Below are 27653 nucleotides of genomic sequence, written 5' to 3' on the forward strand. Positions count from 1 at the left end.
AAGATTCTGGCTAGTCACATTATTGTTAAGTAAACAGGAGCATAGGAGAGCTACGGTAATACTATTTTTAAATCAACTCCATCGTAAAACCAGCAAGGCACATTCCTGGCCAGTCACAATGCACAGTCATAACATGTTTTTGGCTAAGGAAGCAGTTTAGTAATGCTTGCAAGGATAAACTCCTGTGATGGCAGAATGTCCAGATGTCCCAGTATCACATAACAATGTATACTTTTAAGATATAGTCATGCTTTGATGTACTTATGCACTAAAATGCCACAGAAAACTTTTTAAAAACAAAGTACTAAATTTTGTCACGCTGTCAGCCTACCCCCACATAGACATAATAGTTTTTACATAGATAAGACTCCTATACAAGAACAGTTTAAAACAAAGAAGGCACATTCCTCCATTTCGTTTCTGAGGACACCCTACTCTGTATCTGGGTAGCTTTCAATAAACTCTCTTCTCACTGTACTCTGCAACTCGCCTTGAATTCCTTCCTGCTTAGACCCAAGAGTTCTCTCTTAAGGTCTGGATTGGGACCTCTTTTTCTGGCAACACTATTTCCTACTTCATTTTAGCCTCTGATCCTCAGAGAAATCACTTTGAGCTGATTCTTTTTGTATCTACCTACCTATTTCTAAATACTGCACTATGCTTATGCAGTAAGATTGACAATTTTAGGTACTTCCTTCTGCTTTTTTTCTATTATGGGAGATGGAAATTTGGTGTTTTTATACCCCCTCTCACTTACCCTTCCGTGATCCTACTAACATAGTTTCTATCAATTTTTTGTTAATTTATTGTCAGTGATAACATTTTTATGACTATGCCATATTGTCCAGAGATAAGCAGTGTTCTATGATTACATTTTCTTCCTTATCCTATTTTTTGTTCTTTCTTATGCCTTTATGTTTGATTGGCTTGCCTAGATTTTATATACAGTTTAACCTCATTACTAATGGATTTCATATTTGTAAATTCACCTACTCACTACAATTTATTTGTAACCAAAATCAATACTTGTAGCACTTTCCCCAGTCATTTGTACACATGTGCAGAGCAGAGCAAATTTCAAGTTGCCCAAGGTGCATGTGACCAGCTGAGGTTGAACAAAGCAATGCCATACCTTCTTGTTTTAGCTCTTCTACCATAAAAAGCATCCTTTCACAATATATTTAGTGCTGTTTTAGAATTTTTGTGCTTTTTGTTGATTTTTGCTGTTTAAAATGGTCCCAAGTATAGTGCTAAGGTGCTGTCTAGTGTTCCTAAGTACAAGAGGGCTGTGATGTACCTTAGGAAAAAATACATGTGAAAGAGAAGCTTCCTTCAGGCATTATAGTGCTGTTGTCTTGTGAGTTCAGTATTAACAAATCAATATAGTAAATGTTATTTTATATATATTTTATATATTATATGATATATTAATACCATTTAATACTAATATCGCATATTAAAGGCAAATTATGTATTGATCCGTTGACAAAAATGTTGTGATAAGAAGCTCGTAGGAATCTCACCCTCTGGTGAATCATGAACTTTTCTATGCCACAATTTCTCTTGACTATAGAATGTGCCTTGTGGGACCTTTCTCAAAGCAGTTGTGAAATTTTAATGACATTAAACTTTTAAGACTGAGAATCAGTGTGCTGTGAAAATTAATACTTTATTATGTGAATAGGCACTATTCTAAAGAAAAGATCAATTTGTTTGGGCAGTAGCCTTAGGACTCATCTTATTTCAACATTTTATTTTATAGCTGAAGCTGCTTAAGCTCAGAGAGGTCAAAAGATTATCCCAATCCCATAACATCAGTAAAGGACAGATTCTGGGTAAAACCCCAGTGAGCCTTTTGGATCCTTCAGCCACTGTGCTGTCACTGTTCACCAGGAAACTATTTTGAAGAATGTTAGAGTTCTAATTCATCTGACAATTAATTTTAATGTTCAGTGAAGGATATCTTATGGGTGCAGTGATTGTGGTCTGTATTCCAAATTTTAGGGCCTGATTAGACAGAAACAGAAACACACCATAGCATTGCCTTTTTGACTGGGTCATAGTTTTTCAGCCTCTGCATACCCCATATTAATATTCAATAGATATTAGGATTTAATCATTCAATTTGATAGGAATTTCTGACAGGATCTGCCTGACTCTGATACTTTTCTCACCAGAATTGCTGATGAGAGTCTGTATTACTCCCAGTTCACACTGAGCCAATGATTATGTTTGTTGACATTAGGTAGAAATATACCTTGTCTTCCCAAAAACTGATCTCAGCTCAGGAAGCCTTGCTCTTAACCAGTAGGATATATTTATTCCTAAAACTGCATTTTTCTCACTTTGCTTGAAACACTTTTAACTCCTCCTTGTCCACCCCCTCAGGTTATTGCAATTTATTCTGGACTAAGATGAGAACCTCTCTCTTTGGAAAGCCTACCCTGACTCCCCAAAGTTGGCCATGACTATTCCCATGGCACGACTTGAACTTTATATTATCCACATGAAAAAACAAAACCCTCTAGTCCCTTAAGAGTAGCTTAAATCTCAACATTGATATTTGAGGTTAATGTTTTAATTAATCTTGAAACATTAATCTAGACAGACTGATTTCACAGTCCCTAAAACACTGTGTTCAACTGTAAGATTTTACAAGCAATTCTTCCTGTCTGTAAAGTAGTAAAGGATTTTGGCCTCCTTTTTACCTATTAAAATACTAAATAAAGTCCAGTTTTAAAATTAATTTCTGATATATTCATCATGGTCAAAATATATCCAATATTTGATTATTTCTGTCACCTCCACTGTTAACACTATGTTAACACCTTATCTCTTTCAGGGGTAACTGCAATACCTCCTAATTGGAATCCCTGCTTTGGCTCTAGCCTCTACTTTGTCAATTCTTAACACAGCATTCAGAATAAGCCTGTTTAAATTTGTTAGATCACTTAAAACCCTCCAGTGGCTTTTTACTTCACTTAGAATAAAAGACAATGCCTTTACAATTACTTACAAGGCCCTATTACCTGTAATTTCACTCTGCTTTCCTCCTCCCTTACAGTGCTGCAGTACATTCCAGGTCCATTCCTAGCCTCAGACCCTTTGCACTTGCTCTACCCTCTACACGGAATTCTTTTTCCATGGAGAGCTCCATGGCTCACTTGCTCCCTCACTTCTTTTAGTGAGATAACATCCTGGGATCTGAGTATGTGCATATGAGCTTCTACCATATGATGTTATATAACCCTGTTCTTTACAAGCCCCCTAATAGTATGAAACTCTATTTCCATAGAACATATTCCTGTAGAATTACTGTAGCAAAGAGTAACAGCAATTTTAAGGCTCAGGATTGGCCAAATCGTTTTTCCATAAAGTCGTTATCAATTTACCCTCAACATAAGCATAAGTATACATCACTCCATACTCTTGCTGAAAATGGCTATTGTCATTTTTGTTAATAAAAGTGATACTGCCTTGCTTTAATCTGTTTATGTTCTTCGTCAAAATTTTAAATTAGGTGTCCATTTAATTAAAAAGAGTGTGTACTGTCACAATCATGGCAAATATTTCTATTTTTGTCTGACTTATATGTTTTTCACCCACAGTTTAAAAATTTTTATGTGGTCAAATTATGTATTTTTTCTGAGTGTTTAAAAATCCCTCTAGAGAATTTTAAATATTTTATAGTGGAACCTCCTTTAAAAAAACAAAATCAAGTCATTTTTGCATATGAAGAGATAAAATGTGGCTACACTTGCAGTTCTTTTGCTTCTGAAGATACTAGTCTTCATGAAACCACATGGAGGTCCATGGAACACAGCTTGAAAACCTGTATTCAATCAATGTTTTATTCTGATATACGTCATGAAATGAAAGTCTTTTTTATTAAAGAGTTGAATAATGATCTCAGCACAATTTACTGAATAATCCTCCTATTCGCAGATCTTTATCATGTGTGAACTCTATAAGCATATGCACTGTATGTTCAAATACACATATATAATCCATACACTGGTATATTTCTAAGCTATTTAGTGACTTAGAATCCTAACTTTTTTTTTCAAATATACAATTAAATTCTCCATTATTACAACTTCATATACCAATATACAATTTATTATATGTTAGGGCAATATCATTAATCTTTCTTATAATTATCTTTGCTCTTCTCCAATGTCTATTTTCCTTAAAAGACTAGAACATCTTTATCTCAAATTCATTGGGATTTTCATGAGATCTGAAACAAATATATAAATTAGGAACATTCCCTTAAGGAAAATTAAGACTCCTCTAGTCAAGTCCTCTTTTATATTTCCCCGTTTTTTATTATTTTCATTCTGCATTTTTGTAAATTAAAAACCAGATTTTTTGACAATTACATTTTCTGAATATTCCAAGAATTTAGAAAACTAATGATTTTGTATTTTTGCCCAACTTAATGAGTTTAAATTAGTGCACTTTTCACCTTTAAAAACATATTGTAGGTACTCCTTTATGTTTGTCTAATAAACCTTCACCTGGTCTCACATTTAAGCAACATCACATTTTCATCTGTTATAGCACGTAATTAGAAATTTTTAACCCAGTGTTTTCAACATTTTAAAATGAAGCATTGAACGTATTTTGATACATTTGGCTTTAATCATCTTGATCCGTTTATTTTAATATTTTAGGCCAACTTCTTGGGGATTTTTTTGGTAGTCATTGCTATAGAGACTGAATAATTTTTGCTTTTATCTTCTCCCATTTTGAAAGGTATATGCACTTTTTTTAGTTTTATTAAGTTGTTTTAGGTTTGTAAAAAAAAAAAAAAAAAAAGGCCTTTCTTAAATTGTCATTCAAAAAGAAAATGTTATTATGAGTCCCTGCTATTTAAGATCAGAAATGTGGCACTTATGGTCTCTCTCCAGTTGCCGGATGTAGCAACTAAAAACAGAAATGACCAGTTAAATTTGAATTTCAAATGTATGAAATTTTAGTGTAAGTCCCATGCAATATTTGGGACACCCTTATACTAAAACAATTATTCTTTGCTTATATGAAATTCAAACTTAACTGGGTGTCCTGACAACCTTACTCTCCTACCCAGACTCAGCATTTGTACACTTTACACTCAGCATTTGTATATTTTTATTGCACATTTAATTTTTTGAAGTTTTGGAAACTATCCAGACAACTGCATATTTAATTGATTTCAGTGCTTATCACTAGTCCTTTTATACCATGATTTCCACATTCACAAACTCTCTTTAAGGCACATATATGCTACACTGTTTTCTTGCTTATCAAAAATATTTGTTTCCTGCACATATGAAAGACACTTTTGTTATAAAACTGGTGATAATAAACTTTTCAAATCTCAAAATTCTGAACGTGCTGCTCCATTGCCTTCTGAGTTACTGTTGCAGAGCTCTGTATCCACCCTCCCTTTTTGGTTTTGCAGATAACCAGAATTTTTCTTTCTGCATGCTTTTAATTGCTTCTTTCTAACCTGTTTCTAAGGTTGCTTTAATACTGGTTTTGCCTAAAATTTAGTGACCATATACTTTTAACTCAGAGAAAGTTTCTTAATGTCTTTGATCATTGATTCTATGCCAAATGTTCTTTCACCTTCCTTAGAGACACCTTTAATTCTCACACTGGACCTCCATCCTCTGATATTCATATCTGTTCTTTCTTAGTTTCCATCTCATTCTCCTTTTCAGATACATTTAAGATCAGATCAAGTTTATCTATTAACTATCAATTATTTTATATTCTTCAGTGTTACTTTTTATTGCATTTATTTTGATACAGTATTTCAGAGCTCCCTGAAGTCCTTCTTTGTTGTACCTATTTCTCTTTTCACTTTAGAGACTCTTCTCTACTTGTATATTTCTACTCTATCTTTACTGAGTTCAGATTCTCTGTTATGCCACTAAGGACACCAACATTTCTGGAAATTTCCTCTGAAGCCTGCAGCAGCTAATTTTCAGGGCAATAAGTTTCCAGGTCTTTAGGATGATATTCTTTTCTTCAGTATTGCAATTCCCTCTAATTTTCCTAAACATGTCCACTTTTTTTTCTCTTGGTATTACTTCAGCATATTTGTGTATCAATAATTAAGACTGTGTATTCCAATTAACTCTATTCTGAGATAATGGCCAAACTCTCTTTTTACATAATTAGCTTCAGGGTTCATCGTTGCACAGAGTTCTGAGTTCCATGCTGTCCTTGCAGATATTTCTCTATTACCACTCTGTTCTACTGAGATTAAATAAAATTCTACTGCTTGGATCTCTAATTCCGAACCAATGGAGTATCTTCCATTTCTAGCACTTTTGTCCATACTCTTCACACCTTAGAGAAAATTCTGTACTTCTTGTTATTTGGTATCTGAACCTATTATTAAGCGTGGAAAACTGGAAAGGGAAGGGATAAGAGTGCACTGTAGTCACCTCAAAGTGAAGCACCCCTGCAACAGAAGGATGGTCCCTGGGTTTTCTGGTTGACAGAGATAACAACTCAGATACACTGTCTCAGACACAATGTCATACAATGCTTTCCTATCTTTTATTAGGTGGCTTTTGTCCATAAACAATTGAATTCTACCGGCCAAAACTGAGTTTTAAGTTCTGTGTGTTTCCATCTTTTCTGTTACTTCCTAGGGAATTTTTAGGGGAGTTTAGAGATGGTGTGTAACAGTTGGCCAACCAGTTTCAATTCAAACCAAAATTTAAGTAAATATTTTGAAGACAGTAAAAATACAAAATTGAACACACAATATAATTTCATGCACATTAAAATGCACAGAAAAAAAGACGAGAATGAAATAGAATGAAGAGTTTTCTCCTTAAATGTTTAATATATTTATGACTATTATATTTATAGTAGGTAAAGAAAAATACACTATAATTTTAAATATATAGGGATTTTTCTAAAGATCTCCGTTTGAAGCAAATAATTCTTAGTGGGAGATAGGGGAAACTATAAATGTTGCTTGGGATTACTTGTGTTATTTATAAGATTTCCTTAACAGCAGGATTTATAGGGTTTAAAGGTTAGGTAAACTTTAATTAAAGCTGTTAACTAAATGAACAATATTTATAAGTTTCCTCTTCTATGATTATTGTGAAGATGTGAATTATGATCAAATCCCTTATAATATTCACGACATTTGTAAGGTTTCTCTCCTGCATGGACTCTTTGATGAATTCGAAGAGCTGAGCTATGACTGAAACCTTTACCACACTTAGCACATTGATAAGGCTTCTCTCCTGTATGGACCCTCTGATGAATGTGAAGATTAGAACTGTGACTAAAACCCTTTCCACAATCATGACATTTATAGGGCTTTTCTCCTGTATGGACTCTCTGATGAATGAGAAGATGTGAACGCTGACTGAATCCCTTGCCACACTCTTCACATTTGTAGGGTTTCTCTCCAGTATGTACTCTTTGATGAGTGTGAAGCTTTGAACTCTTACTGAAGCCCTTCCCACATTCAGGACAAGTATAGGGTTTCTCCCCTGTATGGACTCTCTGATGAATGCGAAGATCTGAGCTGTGACTAAAGTCCTTTCCACAGTCATCACATTTATAAGGTTTCTCTCCTGTATGCACTCTCTGATGAATTTGAAGATTTGAGCGCTGGGTAAAGCCTTTACCACAGTCTTCACATTTATAAGACTTCTCTCCTGTGTGTACTAACTGATGAATTCGAAGATTTGAGCTCTGGCTGAAACCCTTACCACACTCATCACACTTATATGGTTTTTCTCCTGTGTGGACTCTCTGATGAACATGAAGTACTGAACTCCGATTAAAACTCTTACCACACTGATTGCATTTAAAAGGCTTCTCTCCTATGTGAAGTCTCTGGTGAATGTGAAGTAATGAATTTCTACTGAGGTCTTTATCACACTCAATTTTATAGAATTTCTCTTCTGTGTGGACTCTTTGATGATTGTGAAGACTAGAGATCTGGCTGAAGCTCTTACCACATGCATTACAGCTATAAGGTACCTCCCCTATGTGAACTCTCTGATGAAAGTGAACTCCGGAGCTCTGATGAAAGTTACCGTCAACTTCATCACATCCGTACAGCTTCTTACCTATGTGGTTTCTTGGATGTCTATACAAGTCTGATCTCTGAGAGAAGCATGCTTTACGGATGGAGCATTGATAGAGGTTTTCTCCAGGTTGATTTCTCTTGTGGAAAACACACCGTGAGTTCCAATAATAAATTTCTTTACATTTATTACATCCACAGTACTTTTCTTCCATTGAATCTCTCAGTAGGTCTTTTTGACATATCACCCCAACATACTGTGGAAGGGCTTCCTCCACTGGGATATAAGAATGCTGAACTATGAGCTTCTGTTCTTTTTCCATGGAGAGGTTTTTCCTGGATATGCCAAGACGGTATCTGCCCCCTTGAAAACCATGCGAACCACTCATGTAGATTTCTCTACCATAGTCTTGAGTGGTTTTTGTTTCTAAGGACTGCCAAGGCATAAAATTTTTATATTTTAAGTTCCTGCGACTTTTGCTTTCAAAAGTCAGTTCATAGTTCCCATACCCTGGTACTTGTGTGGATAGTACTAACCATTCCTGACACTGGGAACGATCTTGCTGCGTGAGGTCTTTGGAATCTGTCCCTTGAACAGTTTCCCCATAGTTCTGATTCTCATACATCTGGGCGCCAGCATTCCACCAGCCTTGCCAGCAGGAAAAATTTTCATATTCTAAGTATCTGAATTTTTCTTCTTGGGATTTGTAGCTCTCATTCCAGTTTTCTAGAAAAATAAAAAGATAATCCCATGGTGAGATAAAAACTGTGTTGAAAAATTTCCAACTATCTAAATCAATGACCTTTAAATGATAGGAATATATGTGTGGCTGGGGGTAGGAAAGAAGGGTTATGACTCTGGCTGCTCCATTTGGGTCTGAAATTCATTTATTTTGTTCATTCATGTATGTATTCATTCATTCACTTATTTATTCATTCCACAAACATATCTTGAGCAGGCACTGTTAGAAAGATTTAACTTCTATTTACCACGCACTGTTAGAAATGAGAATAATGCCAACTGCTTCATGGAAATAGTCGTAAAGACTGAGATTTAATTAGATTACTTTATTTTGTATGTTCTTATAAGAAACAAAATATATTGTTCCTATTTTTCTGTTCTAGAATAGCGTGGTAGATTGAGAAAAAATGACTACATTAACTCACTACTTTACCTACACCTTTGGTGTTCTCCTTCCACACACTCTCTATGCTTGGCTACACAATTTGCGTTGGTAACTGGGAAAATAACAAAAGTAACACAAGCAGAGACTTGAAAAGTCCTTGCCCTCTCTCTTGATGCTTTTGAAAATCCTGTGACCACCACCATGTAAGTGTGCTTGGGTTGGCTTGTTTGAAGAGAGATATATGGCCAACACATTCCCACTACCTCCACTGATACTGAGCCGACTGCCCCACATTTGAGTCAGGCCAGGCAGCTTAATCTTAGACCATTCAACCACAACCAAATCCTCCATGATAAAAGATCCATCCAGTCAATGAGAATCATAAAAAATAATAAAGTTTGTTTTTAAGCCACTAAGTCTGGCATAGTATGTTATACAACAAAAGCTAACTTATACAAATAGCATGAAGAGAGAAAAAATTTAGGACCACACAAAATTGACTACGTATGGAGATATGTGTTTTAAGGGTAATGCAGAGAATAACTAAAACTAATAATCACAAGTATCTATTAATGATATAACCTAGGTGTCCTGGAATCTGTCTTGCTTTATCTTCTATTTGTAACATGATTTAAGAAACATTTTTGAGAATATCTCTTCCAACACCTCAATATAACACCCAGATAAAAAAACAAAATACTCAACAAAACTGCTCCTAGAAGAAACTCTATTCCCTATGAGACGGGATAACTTTACCTACTGACATGACATTTGTGTAGTTCTCCCACATGACCTCCCTGTAGAGTCTTTTTTGAGAAGAATCCAGGAATTTCCACTCCTCCCATGTAAAAATAATAGTCACATCTTCAAATGTTACTGCCATCTGGTCAAAGATCAGGCTTTCTAGGAAAAAGAAATCTAAGTGAGAAGATGGACAAAGATAAAGACATTTAGCAGATAACATATGTGGCAAGCCGAATAGAAAAAACAAGAACTTCAATAAAGAAGAAAACCAAGAAAGGTAAGGAGAGGTAATAACAATAGTAGTTAAATAGCTAAATAATATATCCAATCATGAAACATCATCACTATCAAAAGAAACACCTATAGAGCACTTGTCTACTAACTAAGTTTTTTACCTATGTTTCAGTTACTCCTCACAGAAATCCCATGTTGTAGGTAGCTTTCTACTACTATTATGCATTTTAGAATGGAAAACCGATAAATATATGTATTAAAACTGCCTAAAGTAATTATTTTAGTGGAAAGAACAGATCATAAATTGGTTATGTGACAAAGCCATTTTATTTTTTAAAATTTTCATTGTATCTATTGGATCACACATTCTCAATTCTAAATTTCAATTTAAAATATTGAGTACCTACTAAGAATAAAGGAAACAGACACTTTTAAGGAGTTTACAACAAAATGGAAGGAAAGCCAAATACTATCATCATCAGCAGCAGCAGCAGCACCATCATAGCTGCAGCTAAATCTTATTGAATGTTTATTGTATGAATAGGGCTATGTTATCTCATTTACTCTCAGAACAATCCAATAAGGTATTATTATTCACAGTAAATGAATACGCAATCTAACGTTTAGCAAGACTAAGTTACTTGTATAAGATTATGTAGTTACATCATAGAGGTTTTTAAACCCAGCACTACCTATTAAATAAAAGCGAGATAAATTAAAAATGTTTGATGAAGGGTTGTCAGTTGAGATTTCCATATACTGTCATAATGTGTTAATGAAGAAGGGCAAAGGAAAGATGTACTGAAATATTCAAGGGTAAAAAATACGCCACCAAACTACTATTTTCCAAATAAACTACATGAAAATACATGTCTAAACAATAAAACATTAACCACAAATAAGAACTCAAAGAACTCAAGAATGAGAACATTCAGAGCCATGTATTTAAATATCTAGTGGTATATTTTTAATGTTTATAAAATAAGTTTAATAAATTTTAAATATAATGAATCCACTTTAAATATATAAATTAAAAAAAGAAAAATTTGGGATGCTCAGAAACTCAAACTACAGGACTGAAAACTGTGAAAGTTGGTATCTGGAAAATAAATGGACTCACTGATCTCTAATTTTATAAAAAGTACAATAAAAATAAAACTCAATCTGTAGTTACTGGATTTGTTATTTTTTAAAAAATTTAAGGATTTATTTTAAAAACATACTAGCAATTAGGAGTCTAATTTCTTTTACTGGAAATAAGTTCATAAATATTTAAAATACTGAAATAACATAAGTAAAAATTAAAAGCCTACCTTCCCCCAAATAATTTAAGAAATAACCACTATAACCAGTTTTCACTGTGTTCTAACCTTCTTCCATGTATACACAACACACATTCATACTTCACTGATTTTTTTCCTTAATAAAGACATGATAATTCTGCAATTTTCTTTTTTTCATTTAATACATAGTGTACAACTTCCCACTTCAGTACAGGTAGACCTGTCTTATTTGTGATAATTTTTAAACATGCCCACAAATTATTTGATCCTTTCCATTCAAGAAGTGAAGCCTAATTCCCCACCCCTTGAATATAGGCTGAACTTGGTGAGTAACTTCTGATGAATAGGAAATAAAGTGGATAAGGAAGTAGTGGTATGCAACTTTGGAGGCGGGGTCATAAAAGTCACTGCAGCTTCTTTCTTGCTCTCTCTCTGGGATCACTAGCTCTGGGAAAAGGTATATGTCATGTCATGAGAAAACCTAGGCAGCCCTGTGGTGAGGAACTGGGACCTTCTGCTTTCGTTGAGAAATGAGACATCTTGCCAACAGCCATGTGAATAAACTATCTTAGAAGTGGATCCTCCACCCACGGTGCAGCTTTCAGATGACTACAGTCCCTGCTGACAGCTTCACTGCAACTTCATGAGAGACCTTGAGACAGCTTAGCTTCTTCCAGATTCCTCACCCTCAGAAACTGGGTGAGATAATGTTTGCTGTTTTAAGTATTAAATAATTTGTTATGCAATAATAGATAACTAATATTATTTGTAAAAATTACGTAGCATTTCATTTTATTGATGTCCAAGACTTAACTGTTCCCATATTAATGGACGTTAAGATCATTTCCAGTTTCTTGGCTATAACATATAGCAAAAGAATTCTCTTAAATATATCATATTTCTATTGTAATATTTATATATGATAATGTCTATATGATAAATATAAATATTTCTATATGATAAATAGATATATTTCTGTATGATAAACTTCTAGAAGTGAAATTATCAGGCATCTGTATTTCAGTTTACTAAAAAATACTACAAAATGTCCCTTGAAAATATTTTTAAAAATATGTTACAAATATTTTCCCCCAGTGGAGCAATAAAAGCAAGACACCTATATTCAAAATTAGTAAGTACAATAAATCTAAACAGAAAAAAAGAAAAGAATTATATAAACAATAAACTAAGATGACAAGCCTATTGATAGAGAAAAGGATACTAAAATTGAGTTTTAAAATAAAGTGGCATACTGCTTATAAGAGATATACTCCAAACTAATGAATTTTGAAGGATTAAAAATGATCTGGCTAATGTTTTCTTGTGGTGTTTAAGTTCTTTATTCACTTCCTGTTAGCTGGTTCTTTTGTTCCAGGGACTTGATTAGACTACAGTTCATTCTTTCCGACAAGAATACCTGCCTATATACTTCCTATAGTACATTTTAGTTAGCTAAACTGAACAATGGCTTCAGGTGCTGTCAGCCCAGTCCTTCCATTCTAAGATTCTCTTAAACCTTTCACTAAAAGTTTTAGCAATAGATGATCATTTCCTGGATTTGTGATTTCATTAGGTTTTACAAATTGGTTGTCTAATTCTGTAATTCTACATACCTTGTGCATACATACGCTATAATTCTTCTATAATGAAAAACTTGCCATTACAAATTTTCTGGTTATCCTGAAATGTAATCCTAATGAAAAAGATAAGATAAAATGCTTGATTATCTCCCAAACTTACTCTGTTTCAAAAATCAATTTTCAGAGTAATGAGATGGGGCAAAGCAATCACCAACTATGACCAGTGAGATTTGTATTATTTTGCTTTTCAGTGTTTTCATACTCACTGATTCTTACATACTGGATGGATTGCAATTAAATTGCAGTCATTTTTCTTTTAGATGTGCAAGATTCTCTCATCTCAGACTAGTAGGAATCCCTTCAGGTTGGCTCCTGGGTTTGTAATATGACCTTTTTTGGTGTTTGAGAGCTTCCTTACTTTCTGGCACAACAAATGTCCAGGTTCATTCTTGTTCCATTTCCTTGACCAACCAGGATGTATTATTTCTCCCAGGAGTCTGATAATTTTCCACTCCTTTTTTGGTATATAAGTAACCCCCCAACAATATTATATAAACTTGATATCTCTTTTGTCCTCTCATCTATGAACACAGCTCTCTCCGATTATTAGTTTTCTTTAAGGTCCTTTTCAAGAAAGGTCAGTTAAAATCATTCTCTATACATCTGGAGTTTTGATTCCTTCTTCTAATGTTGTCAGATTTTGCTTATACAATTTGAAATGGATTATTAGCTACATATTAGTTCATGACTAATACATCTCCTTGATGAATCTTAACCATTATTGAACATTATTGACCTTTTATTGTGACATTAAATAAGTCTCTTGTAAAGAGCACAGAGAAAGATTTCTGTTTTTCATTCAATCAGTATGACTCAGTTATTTTATTATCCATGTTCATTTATTGTGATTACTAATACAGACTTATTTCTAACATATTATTTTTTATTCTTCCTTTCCTGTCTCTTAGATTGACAGTTTTATGCTTTAATTTCTTCACATCGCCACCTTTTCATCTATATAGATTTCAATTTCACACATAGTTTCTATTATTTTAATAAGTAAACTAAATATATTTTAAACATATACACTTACCTATTTTTCTAATAAGTCAATTAAGAAGAGAAACTAATCCAGGAAAGGCTGCATGAAATATGACAAGAAAGGTGATCAAGTACCTTGGTGAAGTTTATTGTTATCATAAAACTAACAACAAAAGAAATAGGAGTGAACAAAGAAAAAAGGAGACATAGAAAGTATATCAGTGCCTACATATCTGAACTACAATTCTTGACAATACAAACATGAGGGGAGAAAGAGACAGATATAAGAGTGTGCTAAAGTCCAGGTCTTATTAAAAATATGACCTAGATATTAATACATTTAAAAAGTCAGTAGGGGTAAATAAAAGTCAATGTGGATTTTAAGTTAAGCACAACCATCACAAGAAACAAAATGAAATCTATGAAAAACAAAATAAAAACAGAAGACAATTTGCTCCACGGGAAAACAGAAAATAAGAAAAGATGGCAAAAATAATACAATAATAATTATAATAAATTTAAATAATTTAATATTACAGATTAAAAGACTCATAGATTAAAAAATAAGATTTAGCATGTGGTTTAGAACAGATACACTAAAAAGAAAAATATTTAAAAATACAAGGATAAAAAAAGATTGCAAAAATACGAATCAAAAGAAAGCTGAAATAGCAAACTTAATTTCAGATGAGTAAAATTTATGGCAAAAATACCATAAGGGACAAAAATGTTTTTTATATGAACAGTAGGAAAAAATATCCAAAATAAATTGAATCCACAGATAAAATTTCAAAATGTACCAAATGACAAGTGTCACAAATGTGAGGGGAAATATACATACCATTAGTTGTAATGATAGATATTAATATGTCCCTCTCAAAAAATTATAGCAAGCAAACAAAAAACCCTAATAATATGAAGACTAAACACTACAAATAATAAGCTTCAGTTATTTTATCTGTGTTGAACTCTACACCATCAAAATACAAAATACAGATTATTTTCATGAATACATAGTACTATAAGATAGACCATGTATTAGTCCATAAAAGAAATCATGATAAATTCCAAAGCATCAACATAATATAGAATACATTATCTAGCTACAATGTAATAAAATTTGAAATTATTAACAATAGAATTTTAAAAGTCCACACTTCTGAAACCCAAGTAACATACTGTATTATTAAGTAATCTTTGAATTTAAAAGAAAAATATAACAATTCTTAATTGTTTTTTCTTAAAAATCTAAATGTAATAATGACAATAATTACATAAAAAATGTGCAAGATCCAAATGAAATACTTGAAGGAAACAAAAATGGCTAGAGCAGCTGGGCAAAGTGGCACACACCTGTAATTCCAAGCACTTTGGGAGCCCCAAGTGGGTGGATTGCTTGAGCCCAGGAGTTTGAGACCAGCCTAGGCAATATGGAGAAATCCCATCTCTACAAAAAATACAAAAATTAGCCAGGCATGGTGGCCCACACCTGTGGTCCTAGCTACTCAAGAAGTTGAGGTAGGAGGAGCAATTGAGCCTGGGAGGTTGAGGCTGCAATAAGCTGTGATTGTACCACTGCACTCCAGCCTGCAAGACAGAGCGAGATGCTGTCTTAAATAAATAAATAAATAAAATTTAAAAACCCCAGCTAGACTAACATCATACTGAATAGGTGAAGGCTCAAAGTATTTACCTTGAGAACCAGAAAAAGACAAGAATGCCCACTCTCACCACTCCTATTCAACACAGTACTGGAAGTCCTAGCCAGAGCAATCAGGCAATAGAAAGAAAGAAAAGGCATCCAAATAAAGACAGGAAGTCAAACTATCTCTGTTTGCAGATGACATGATTCCATACCTAGAAAATCCCAGAGTCTCTGCCCCAAAGCTCCTTTAGCTAATAAACAACTTCAGGAAAGTTTCAGGATACGAAACCAATATACAAAATTCAGTAGCATTTCTATATACCAACAACATCCAAGCTGACAGCCAAATCAAGAATGCAATCCCATTTACAATAGCCACAAAAAGAATAAAATATCTATGCATACTGCTAACCAGGGAGGTAAAAGATCTCTACAACAAGAATTACAAAGCACTGCTCAAAGAAATCAGAGATGACATAAACAAATGGAAAAACATTCTATGCTTATGGATAGACTCAACATAATCAAAATGGCCATACTGAAGCAGTATACAGATTCAATGATACTTCCATCAAACTACCAATGACATTCTTCACTGAATTAGAAAAAAAAAAAACTATTTTAAAATTCATATGGAACCAAAAAGGAGCCCAAATAGCCAAGGCAATCCTAAGCAAAATGAACAAAGCTGGAGGCATCACATTACCTGACTTCAAACTACAAAGCTGCAGTAACCAAAACAGCAGGGTACTGATATGAAAACAGACACATACACCAATGGAACAGAATATAGAGCCCAGAAAAAAATGCCTCACACCTACCACCATCTGATCTTCAACAAAGTTGACAAAAACAAGCAATGGGGAAAGGACTCCTATTCAATGAATGGTGCTAGGATAACTGGCTAGCCATATGCAGAAGATTGAAACTAGACCCCTTCCTTATACAATATACAAAAATCAATTCGACATGGTTTAAAGACTTACATGAAAACCTAAAACTGTAAAAACCCTGGAAGATAACCTAGGGGATACCATTCTGGACATAGGACTTGGCAAAGATTTCATGATGAAGACACCAAAAGCAATTGCAACAAAAACAAAAATTGACAAATGGGACCTAATTAAACTAAAGAGCTTCTGCACAGCAAAAGAAACTATCAACAGAGTAAACAGACAACATACAGAATGGGAGAAAATATTTGCAAACTATGCATCTGACGAAGGTCCAAAGTCTAGAATCGATAAAGAATTTAAACAAATTAACGAGCAAAAAACAACCCCATTAAAAAGTAGGCAAAGGACATAAACACTTTTCAAAAGAAGACATACATGCAGTCAACAAGCATATAAAAAATGCTCAACATCACTAATCATCAGATAAAGGCAAATCAAAACCACAGTGAGATACCATCTCATACCAGTCAGATGGCTATTATTAAAAATTCAAAAAATAATAAGATGCTGACAAAGTAGCAGAGAAAAAGGAATACTTAAATATGCTGATGGTGGGAATGTAAATTAGTTCAGTCATTGTGGAAAGCGGTGTGGTGATTTCTCGAAGAACTTAAAACAGAATTACCATACCCAGAAATCCCATTACTGGGTATATGCCCAAAGGAATATAAACTGTTCTACCATAAAGACAATAAGCATGTGTATGTTCATTTCAGCACTATTCACAATAGCAAAGACATGGAATCAACCTAAATGCCCACTAACAATAGACGGGATAAAGAAAATGTGGTACACGTATACCATGGAATACTACACAGGCATTAAAAAAGAACAAAATTATGTCCTTTGCAGCAACATGGATGGAGCTGCAGGCCATTATCCTAAGTGAACTAATGCAGAAACAGAAAAACAAATAATGCACATTCTCAATTATATTTTCGAGCTAAATATTGAGAACACATGGACACAAAGAAGGGAGCAACAGATATTAGGGCCTACTTGAAGGTAGAGGGTGAGAGGAGGAAGAGGATAAAAAAACTACCTGTCTGGTACTATGCTTTACCTGGCTGACAAAATAATTTGAATGTCAAACACTCATGACTCACAATTTATATAACAAAGCTGTATATATAACCCTAATCCTAAAATAAAAGTTAAGAAAATGGCTAGAAATAAATCATTCAGCTCAGGAGTATAAAAAAGATAAACCATCCCCCATTAAAAAAAAAAAAAAGAGCAAACTTCAAAAAAGAAGAATAAAGTGGAAGTCAAAGATATAAGAAACAAATAAATGATTGAGAAAATGCATAAAGCCAAAAGATGTTCTTAAAAATTTAATGTCAGACCAATGAAAGTCAGATTTTTAATAACACGGTTATGAAAAAATACAGAGCAAAATAAGGAAATAACTTTTGACATAAGATTTTTCAATGATGCAAGGGTGTTGTGAACTATATATATAAGGATATTTATGAGCTATAGGCAAATACACCTAAATATGTACCTAAATAAATGGATCAATTCCCAGTGAAGTATAAAAAAAATAAAATGGCAAAATAGATGAAAGACTAATAAAAAATCATATAGACTAGTAAGTACGAAATTAAAATGGTAGCCATGCTCTTCCTCCCTCTCCCTAATCCCAAGGCTCTAAGAGTTTTATAGCTGAGTTCTAGCAAACATGTAATTAACTTAATTACTATTACAATACATAGTTTTCAAAAGTAGAGAGTGAAAATTGCCAACTTATTTTATGTAGCTAGTATAATCTTGGATTCCAAGACCAGATAAGAATGATACAAATAAAATTAAATTACAGGCACATTTGTAAATTTTGTAAATATACAAAAATCCTAAATAAAATATTAGCTAATTAAATTCAGTAATATATCAAATATATGCATCATGATCAGACAGTTTATTATAGGAATGCAAGGATCGTTCAACATGAGAAAAATCTATTAACATAATTCACTATATTAATAGACTATAGAATAAATCCATGATAATCTCAACTGATGCAGAAAAATCATGTGCTATAAAGTTCAGGAAGTTCAACACCGATGTATTCTCTTAAAAACACTTGTAGCAAACTAGAGGAAAAAAATAAACTCCCTAAAGTGGCAAAGGTTAAATATCAAGAACTTTAAGCTTAATGGAGAAACTTCACATATATTCCCTTTACAATGGTAACAAGAATGACCACCGTCACTGCTGCTTTCAACACAGCACTAGAGATTCTGGCAAATACTGTAAGAAAAAGAACTAAGAGGTACAAGAATTAGAAGCAAAAATATAAAATGTCATTATTTGCATAGTTATGGCCATCTATCTAGAAAAAGAGTATACAATAAACTATAAATTAAGAGAGTTCAGCAAAACTATCAGATACAATAAATAGTTTAATGACTCAGCAATCAACTACTAGAAAGATACCATTCACACCAGAAAAAAAACCCTATCTTAACCAAGAATACAAATAATTATTTGAAGAAAACTTTCACATTCCAATAAAGAAGAAAGATTATCTAAATAAAAGGAGAAGCATGCTTCCACGCTCTTGGATGCAGTAACTTAAATTCAATACATTCCAGTCAAATATTCAGATGGCTATTCTGAGGAACGCAATAGACTTCTGTTCCTTAAAATTGACAAGGAAGGAAATAAGTTGGTAAAGACAAGTAAACCAAACAGGAAGACTACCAGATACTGACATATCACCAAAACTACAGTAGTAAAATCAGAAGAGACAAATAGACCAGTAGAACAGAGCAGAGGGCTCAGAGACTAACCAATGTGCTTCTTTATCTACAAAAACATATTAACAATAGAGGTGGCATTAAAAATCAAAGACAGAGGTATGGATTATTTACCAGATAGCATTATGAAAACTGATTATATGAGATAAAATAAAACTGGATTCCAACTTAATACCATATACAATGGTTAAGTATATAGATCAAGTAAGTACTTAAATGTTAAGGGGAAAACTATAAAATTAATGAAAAAAAGATGGAATTAATGAAAAAAAAAGATGGAATTTGAAAACATTTACCACTGTTAAATGAATCCAAGAGCCAGTCCTTTGAGAGGAAAAATATTAATAACAAAGCAGATAAATCACAAGCTAGTTAATCAAAGGGGGAAAAAAGGAGCACAAATAGAAAAAAATAAAAATAAGATTAGGGAAATGGCAACTACAACCTTTAAAAATAACTGGAACAAAAGTTTTCTCAAATTCTTTCAAATTTTCAAAGAACAGATTATTTGATGCTATGAAATTATCCCAAGGCATCAAAAACTGTTCAAGGCATCAGAATCGAAAAACTCTTCAAGACGTCAGAAATAAAGTGAAACATAAGGCCAGTAAAATCCAGCAGCACTTGAATTCATAATCTACTACCATATCACTAATTACTTCAACATTTAGTAGCTTAAAACAACAATAATTATTTACTATTTCTTATTTTTTTTTCTGGGTCAGAAATTCAGGAGTGGCTTAGCTAGGCACCTCTGGTTTGGATCTCACAAGATAAGTTGTTGGTTACATCTGCAGTCATCAAAAGGCTTGACTGAGAAGAAGGATTCAATTCCAGGGTGGCTAACTCCCATGGCTGGCAGGCTGGTCTAAATGTTGATGAGAGATCTGTTTTTTCTCCACGTGGTCCTTTCAAGTGGCGGGGGCTATCTGTCAGCATGGTGCAAGTTGCCCAAAAGAAAGTCAAGCAAAAGCTGCATTGTTTTTATGACTTAGCCTTGGAGGTCACATCCTATCACTTCTACTGTACTCCACTGATGATCACAAGCCATGGCTGTATTTGAGAGGGGTGGGACACAGACCCCACCTTTCAGTGGAAACAATGTCAGTCACATCATAAGAAGAGCATGAAAATAGCATAAATTGTAAGTGTTGGGAAAAAGCTGAGTGTTGTGAAGGAAACTGAGGCAGGGTTTGCATAATGTCCTTTGGAATGTGTCTAGACTTGCTGGCTCCTTGCTTCTAGCCCTCCTAGGCTCCTATTCCCACTATCTGAAGTAGCAGAACATGTTCCATATAAATGCTAAACTATCGCAGCTGTAAATCATGTGCTTAATGCAACGTGTCCTTTTGACCTCCACATTCTCACCACCTGTTTCTCTGTTGGATTACCAATAAATAGCGTGGGCTCCCAGAGCTTGGGGCCTTCGCAGCCTCCGTACAATAGCGATGGCCCCCTGGTGTTCCCACCTTTTTTTCTCTCTCACTGTCTTTTTCTCAATCCTTTGACTCCGCCGGACTTTGTCACCCCCACGACCTGGTGTTGGGTCTGATCACCCCAACAATAAGTAAGGCCATCTTTGGAAAATTCAATCTGTTATAATACCAAAGCATATTATATCATGGTAAAGTGGTAGTTTATTCCAGAAAGAAAAGGAAGGTTCAAATTAGGAAAGCTATTAACTTTAAGCTTTTATAATAACATCAAATAAGAAAAGCCATATGATTATTGTAATGGATGCCAAAAAGTATACTTATTAAAATTCAACATGCATCCTTCATTTAAAACTACAGACAAAGCATGCAAAACAAAACAAAGCAGAAGACATACAAACATATCTTAAACCCAAAGATAAAGCATTAAAGTCATTCTCATTAAAACTGGAAACTTGACAAGGATACTGCAAGTCCACAATTTTTAAACTACTGTGAAACTACAGCATAATGCAATTAGACAAAATTATCTGTAGAGGATATGACTGCATATCTGAGAGATCCAAGAAAATCAGCTGAAAACTACTGGCAATGATAAGGGAATTCATGATCCCAGAAATTCTGTTACTAGAATTATAAACTAGACATTACACATGTATACCAAAAGATCTGTACAAGAACAGTTAGAGCATAATAAATGCTGTAACAGCAAAAAACTAAAGCAATCCAAAAAGTCCAACAACAAAACAGATAAGTTGTTCATACTATGAAATAGTACACAGCTGTGAAAATGAACAGCTACATGAATCAACATCGATGCACTGTAAAATTTAGCATTATGCAAAAGAAGCCATTCATGGAAGAATATATACAGTGATTCCATTTATACAATGTTCAAAAATATGCAAAACTAAACAATTGTGTTTAGAAATGTACCTGTAGTTAAAAGCACAGGAAAAAAAAATTAAGGAATAACAACATTTAAGATAGTGGCTGCCCCTTTAGGAGAGGGGTGGGAAAGAAATTCTGGAGTCATCAGGGGGCTTTTAAAAGTATATGCTGATTTAGGCTGGGCATGGTGGCTCATACCTATAATCCCAGCCCTTTGGGAGGCTGAGGCAGGCAGGTCACTTGAGGCCAGGAGTTTGAGACCAGCCTGGCCAACATGGCGAAACCCTGTCTCTAACAAAAAAACAAAAAACAAAAAACAAAAAAACACCACCCAGGAGGTGGAGGTTGCAGTGTGCTGAGATCACGCTACTGGACTCCAGGCTGGGAGAGAAAGCAGTCTGTCTTAAAAAGAAAAAACAGTGTATGCTGAGTTCAACGGTGAGTGTCTGTGTTATTATATTTTAAATTGTACATATGTTTTCATATATTCTTTTGCTTATATGAAATACATCACAATAAAGTTCAAATTACATAAAATCTAAGAGTATACAAAAAGAGTTCAGACATATAAATAATAATTAGAATTTTTTTTTTTTTTTGAGACAGAGTCTCGCTCTGTTGCCCACACTGGAGTGCGGTGGCATGATCTCGGCTCACTGCAAGCTCTGCCTAAATGAAATTTATAATAGCAATAAGAATATAAATTCCTAAAAATAAATTTACCAAAAATACCAGAACCTATATAAAGATAGTTTTAGAATTTTGAGGGCTAAAAATAGGGTTGGGGTCGGGTGCGGTGGCTCATGCCTGTAATCCCATCACTTTGGGAGGCCAAGGTGGGCAGATCACTTCAGGTCAGGAGTTCGAGACTAGCCTGGCCAACATGGTGAAACCTTGTCTCTACTAAAGATACAAAAATTAGCCAGATGTGGGGCTCACCCGTGTAATCCCAGCTACTTGGGAGGCTGAGGCATGAGAATCACTTTAACCTGGGAGACAGAGGTTGCAGTGAGCCAAGAGTGTGCCACTGCACTCCAGCCTGGGCAACAGAGCAAGATGACTCTGTCTCAAAACAACAACAACAACAACAACAACAACAAATAGGCTTGAAAAAACAAGATGACTCTGCTCAGTCTTAGGAGAAATAAATATAATTTTGTTCTAACTAAACTTATCTCTATTTTCAAGCAGATTTAATCAAGATATTAATCTTGATTTTGATGTGGGGTTGGAGGAGCTGTAACAAACTGATTTTCAAATGCTTTTGAAAGAAAACCATTTTGAAAGTGGAATAATGAGGAGAGGCTAATTCAATGGCATATTAAAACTTTAATAAGGACTCTGCAATTCATAACATGGCTTGACATAGAAGTAGAGAAGATCAATGGAAACGGGTACAAATCCAGAAATGGACACAAGTACAACAGTGCATTTTACACATGACAAAGGTTACATCAAATTTGTGGGGAAAAGACGGCTTATTCAATCAATGATGTTGGGACAAATGATGACATCTGGCAAAAAAAAAAAAGCTTGATACTCTGTCTCAATTCTTACGTCTTAGTGACTAAAAAGAATTATATCAGATATGCATTATAGTTCAAATAATAGCTAACAATGCAATCAATTGTTAGTGAGTTCTTCATGTCCAGCACTGTTCTAAGTTATTTTTACATGTATGATCTTGTTTAACATTCTTAACAGCCCTACACAGTAGCTGTTATTTCTCCACTATAAAGACGAAAGCCTAGCTAAGTAATTCAATCTAGTTCACAGTATTAAGAAGTGACAGACATGCAATAAGCTTAGGTAGTGGATGTAGAGCCTGTACTATGACCAATGTGCTATATTGATTAAACATAATGAAAGGTTAGTATATACTTATTATCTAAAACTTATTATATATATGTTCCTTTTACATCTTTTTGACCAAAATGGAAATCATCAGAATATTATTCTGTGGAAAAAGCCATCCTCTCTCATTTTTATCTTCACTGAGTGAAAAAGAAATGCTACATTCTTCTTCATTGCGTATTAAATGCACTACATATAAAGGGACAACAATAAAAACATTCTGATACCAGTGTAAGAATTGAGAAGAGGCTCCACAAAACAAGACAGCCTCAAAAGTAATCTTTGTATACATATGTGTATGTGTAATTTGTATATGAAAAGGTAGCACCACAGTCAGTAGAGAAGATAAATGTTAGTAGAAAAATTAAATAACCTAAGTAGGAAGTAAAAAGAATGTTTAAATTCTGTCATTTCTCACATCAAAATAAATTCTTGATAGATTTAAAAATTAAATGTTTAAAATAACACAATTAAGAAACAGGAAAATGAAAGCAATTACATATTAAATTTGGAAGTGAAGAAGAGATTTCAAAGCACAGAACTATATAAGTAAAAGAAATGAGATTTCATTTTATGCAAATTTAAAACTTATATAAACAAGTCCTTAAAGTAAAAGGCAAATGATAAACTAGGAGAAATATTTACAGCATATGACAAATGATTTATATGTTTTCCACACAAGAATATCTAATATCAAGTGGAAACAAAAAATTCAGTAGGAAAACAGTGATGTATATCAAAAGGCAATTCATCAAAGAAGGAATATAAAGAGTCAACGAATATATGTGAAAAAGTCAACCCTACTAAGGATTAAAAGGATGCAAATCAAGGCAAAATTTAAAACTTAATACTCAATGCTGGCAAAGGCTCAGTAAGATAGAATCATTCATCAAATGGTTGTAGGAGTTCAAGTTCACATAACATTTCTAAAAGAGAACTTCAGTTTTTCAAAAGCCTAAAACATGCTTATATCCTTTGATTCTGTTTTCCTATTTCTCAGAGTATATCTTGAGAAAATAAAAAGACATATACTTAACAAATTATGTATAAGAATATTTATTATAAGATATTTATAACAACAACATATTGGGAAATACTTAAATTTTCCCCAATAAAAAGCAAACTTAATGGGAGTCCAAGGTGGGCAGATTGCCTGAGCTCAGGAGTTCAAGACCAGCCTGAGCAACACGGTGAAACCCCATCTCTACTAAAAATACAAAAAAATTAGCTGGGCATGGTGGCATGCACCTGTAGTCCCAGCTATTCGGGAGGCTGAGGCACGAGAATTGCTTGAACCAGGGAGGCTGAGGTTGCAGTGAGCCGAGATTATGCCACTGCACTCCAGTCTGGGCGACAGAGCGAGACTCCATCTCAAAAAAAAAAAGCAAACTTAAATAAAGCATACTATATACCTAGAATGGAACAGTATACAGTCATTAAAACTCATGCTACCAAAACATGCTTGGAAAAATGCTCATTATATGTTAAGTGAAAAACGTATACAAATAACAGCTATTCATACATTGAATAAATATTTACTGAGTGCTTAGTATACGCACAGTACAGTTCTATATACTGGGAACATTTCCTTCCCTCATGGAGACTATTTGTCATGAGTCAAATTTTTTAATTTAATGTTTTATATATACTAATCTTTTTATATACGTGTGTGCATATACCTAAGTTTATATTTGTACATGTGTATGAACATGTATACATACATATCAGTATTTGTACAGACTAGTGAGTACATATATACAATAAGTATTAAATAAAAGACTACAAGTAAATACACCCAAAGGTCAACAATGGCTGTCTGTCAATATGGTTCATGTGAAGAGATGCACAAGAATAAATAACAAATTTAAACATTAATTGCCTTCCACAATGTGGCTTTATACATTCATGTTTCACTTCCCTGTCACTAGCCTGGTTTCCTTATTTGTTCCCTCAAATTGTACCTGAGAGTAAATGATGGCTTTCCTATTTAGAATATCTTTGTACTCATAATTGTTCAAATCTGAGTTTCTGTTGCTGTGTTTTAAGTGCCACTCATTCTGGCACTGTTTAATGTCAATAACTTCAGAAATTATTATTAATCTCATATAGTTTATTACCCCCAATGTTAAGACTTTTTTTTTTTTTTTTTGAGAGGGAGTCTTCCTCTGTTGCCCAGGTTGGAGTGCAGTGGTGCCATCCTGGCTCACTGCAACTTCAGCCTCCCGGGTTCAAGCAATTCTCCTGCTTCAGCCTCCTGAGTAGCTGGGATTACAGGTGCCTGCCACAATGCCTGGCTAATTTTTGTATTTATAGTAAAGACGAGGTTTCACCATGTGGGCCAGGCTGGTCTCAAACTCCTGACCTCAAGTGATCCACCCACCTTGGCCTCTCAAAGTGCTGGGATTACAGGCGTGGGCCACCGCGCCTGGCGATGACATTCTTATAATTCTTTATCTCAGAACACCAAGAACAGCATGAATTATACACTAGACTTGAGTGACTGAATGAATGAATGAGTAAATGTTGGGAAAAGACACTGGGTTGAGGCAGGGTCAAATCTGCACGCTCGAAAATTTCACAGGCAAGCGAGGAACATTTTCTGTCCAGTCATCCATCCATCCTCATTGCCACCTCCACCACCCATGGAGAATGCAGGGACATTTTGTAAATGAGAAAAGACAATCATCCTCACTTGGGATCAGACTATGAGGGAAACAGTGTACATTCCTTCCTCCTTTGTGTTCCTCTTCTGGGGAAGGGTAGAGTGCTGAGACGGCTGAGCTGAGGAGGAAGGCAGACTGAAAACCTGGGTATGACTTTAAATTCCCAAATTCATTAAATTTCCCATATACTAACTGGGTATGACGCACACATCTCCTAGCAAGAGGTCAAAAAGAAGCCTATGAATGCTCTTGTTTCCTTTCAACGACCAGAAAGGAGAGCTATGAACACTGGCACCTTGAAATTTATTTCCAACCCTCTAGAAACTTCAAAAGATACAACTCACTTATTTATTGAGATTATTATTACTACTAACAATAATAGAAAAGCACCAGCACACTTAAATAGTATCTATTCTCAAGGTATTTTTCTTATTTTGTTCAGTTTAAGTAGAAAATCATCCATTGTCCTCCCCTACTTGCTAAACAGGAATACTGGATTTACTACCAGAAAAGTACCTGGAGTCTTAGAGAAGTATCCCAGAACTGGAGCTCCCAGGTCCTGATCAAAGTCTCAACTGTGCCATCAAGCACTTGCAGAACTTTAAAGAGGACCAAACTTATAGATCTCCAAGATCTCAGTTTCCTTACCTGTAAAATGGGGGCATGAGCCTTTGCCACCCCAGTCCTTCCTTGCTGATCAAAGGTAGGTTCCTGGGCAAAGTAATAAGCAATTAGTTAACCCTCTTTCTCTAGGGAAAAAACGTTTCATGCGTGCCCCAAGAGCAGGACAGGTTTGGGCTCCCCCAACGCGTCACGGGCTGCCCAAGTGTAAGCACCAGAGAACCAGACACACGAACGGTTCTCTAGGAGCGGGATCTCCCGGTCTCGGCCACAGACCCGGGGGTCCTCTGCTCCTGCAGTGAAGACGCGCGCGGCCTCCGTTGCTTATCCAGATCCCCGGCCAGAACTCTGCCCCAGCACCGAACACCGGGCACCCATACCCCGGGGCCCAAGCTGCTTCTGCCCTCCTCTACTTGCCTTTATTAAGTCTTAACGTGGGAGAGAAGCCGTGATGTACCCATCTACACGGGTGTCTCTGGGGTTTCTAAACCGGAGTAGCTTCTCAGTCCCTGACCCTCGATTTTCTGCCCCTCTTCCTTCAAGCACAGCTCGTCTTGCCCTGTCCGCTTCTGGCTCAGTCCTCCTGAGAGTTCATGTCACTTAACGGAGCCTGTGAGAGTGGACCGGGATGGCCAAAACACTCAGTCCACACAAACAATGGCCGCAGCCCGGCTGGACCGAAACGGAAGTCCCAGGTCTTGGAGTAGACACACGCCATGTTTCCATGGATACGGGAGGGGCGGGGCGGGAAGAGAGAGCGCGGGAAAAC

General features: G+C 34.9%; 1 protein-coding gene across 13 annotated transcripts; it reads right to left on the reverse strand.

Moving 5' to 3' along the window:
• Window positions 1-4804: 4804 nt before the first annotated feature.
• On the reverse strand, window positions 4805-27628 carry ZNF214 (zinc finger protein 214). Of its 13 annotated transcripts, none has more exons than XM_016920283.4 (6): window positions 27302-27608; window positions 26912-26974; window positions 14115-14162; window positions 13055-13134; window positions 9937-10083; window positions 4805-8780 (listed from the first exon to the last, which is right to left on the reverse strand). In XM_016920283.4, the coding sequence occupies exons 4-6, from the start codon at window positions 13065-13067 to the stop codon at window positions 7087-7089; spliced, it is 1854 nt and encodes a 617-aa protein (XP_016775772.3). In that variant the 5' UTR covers window positions 13068-13134; window positions 14115-14162; window positions 26912-26974; window positions 27302-27608; the 3' UTR covers window positions 4805-7086. The 13 variants fall into 13 exon arrangements, with proteins under 13 accessions (XP_016775772.3, XP_063638762.1, XP_054517974.2 ...); XM_063782692.1 differs by having other exon boundaries at window positions 9937-10098; XM_054661999.2 differs by lacking the exon at window positions 14115-14162 and having other exon boundaries at window positions 27302-27628.
• Between the last annotated feature and the right edge of the window lie 25 nt (window positions 27629-27653).

Source organism: Pan troglodytes, chromosome 9 (assembly GCF_028858775.2).
Source record: "Pan troglodytes isolate AG18354 chromosome 9, NHGRI_mPanTro3-v2.0_pri, whole genome shotgun sequence".
NCBI lineage: Eukaryota > Metazoa > Chordata > Mammalia > Primates > Hominidae > Pan > Pan troglodytes.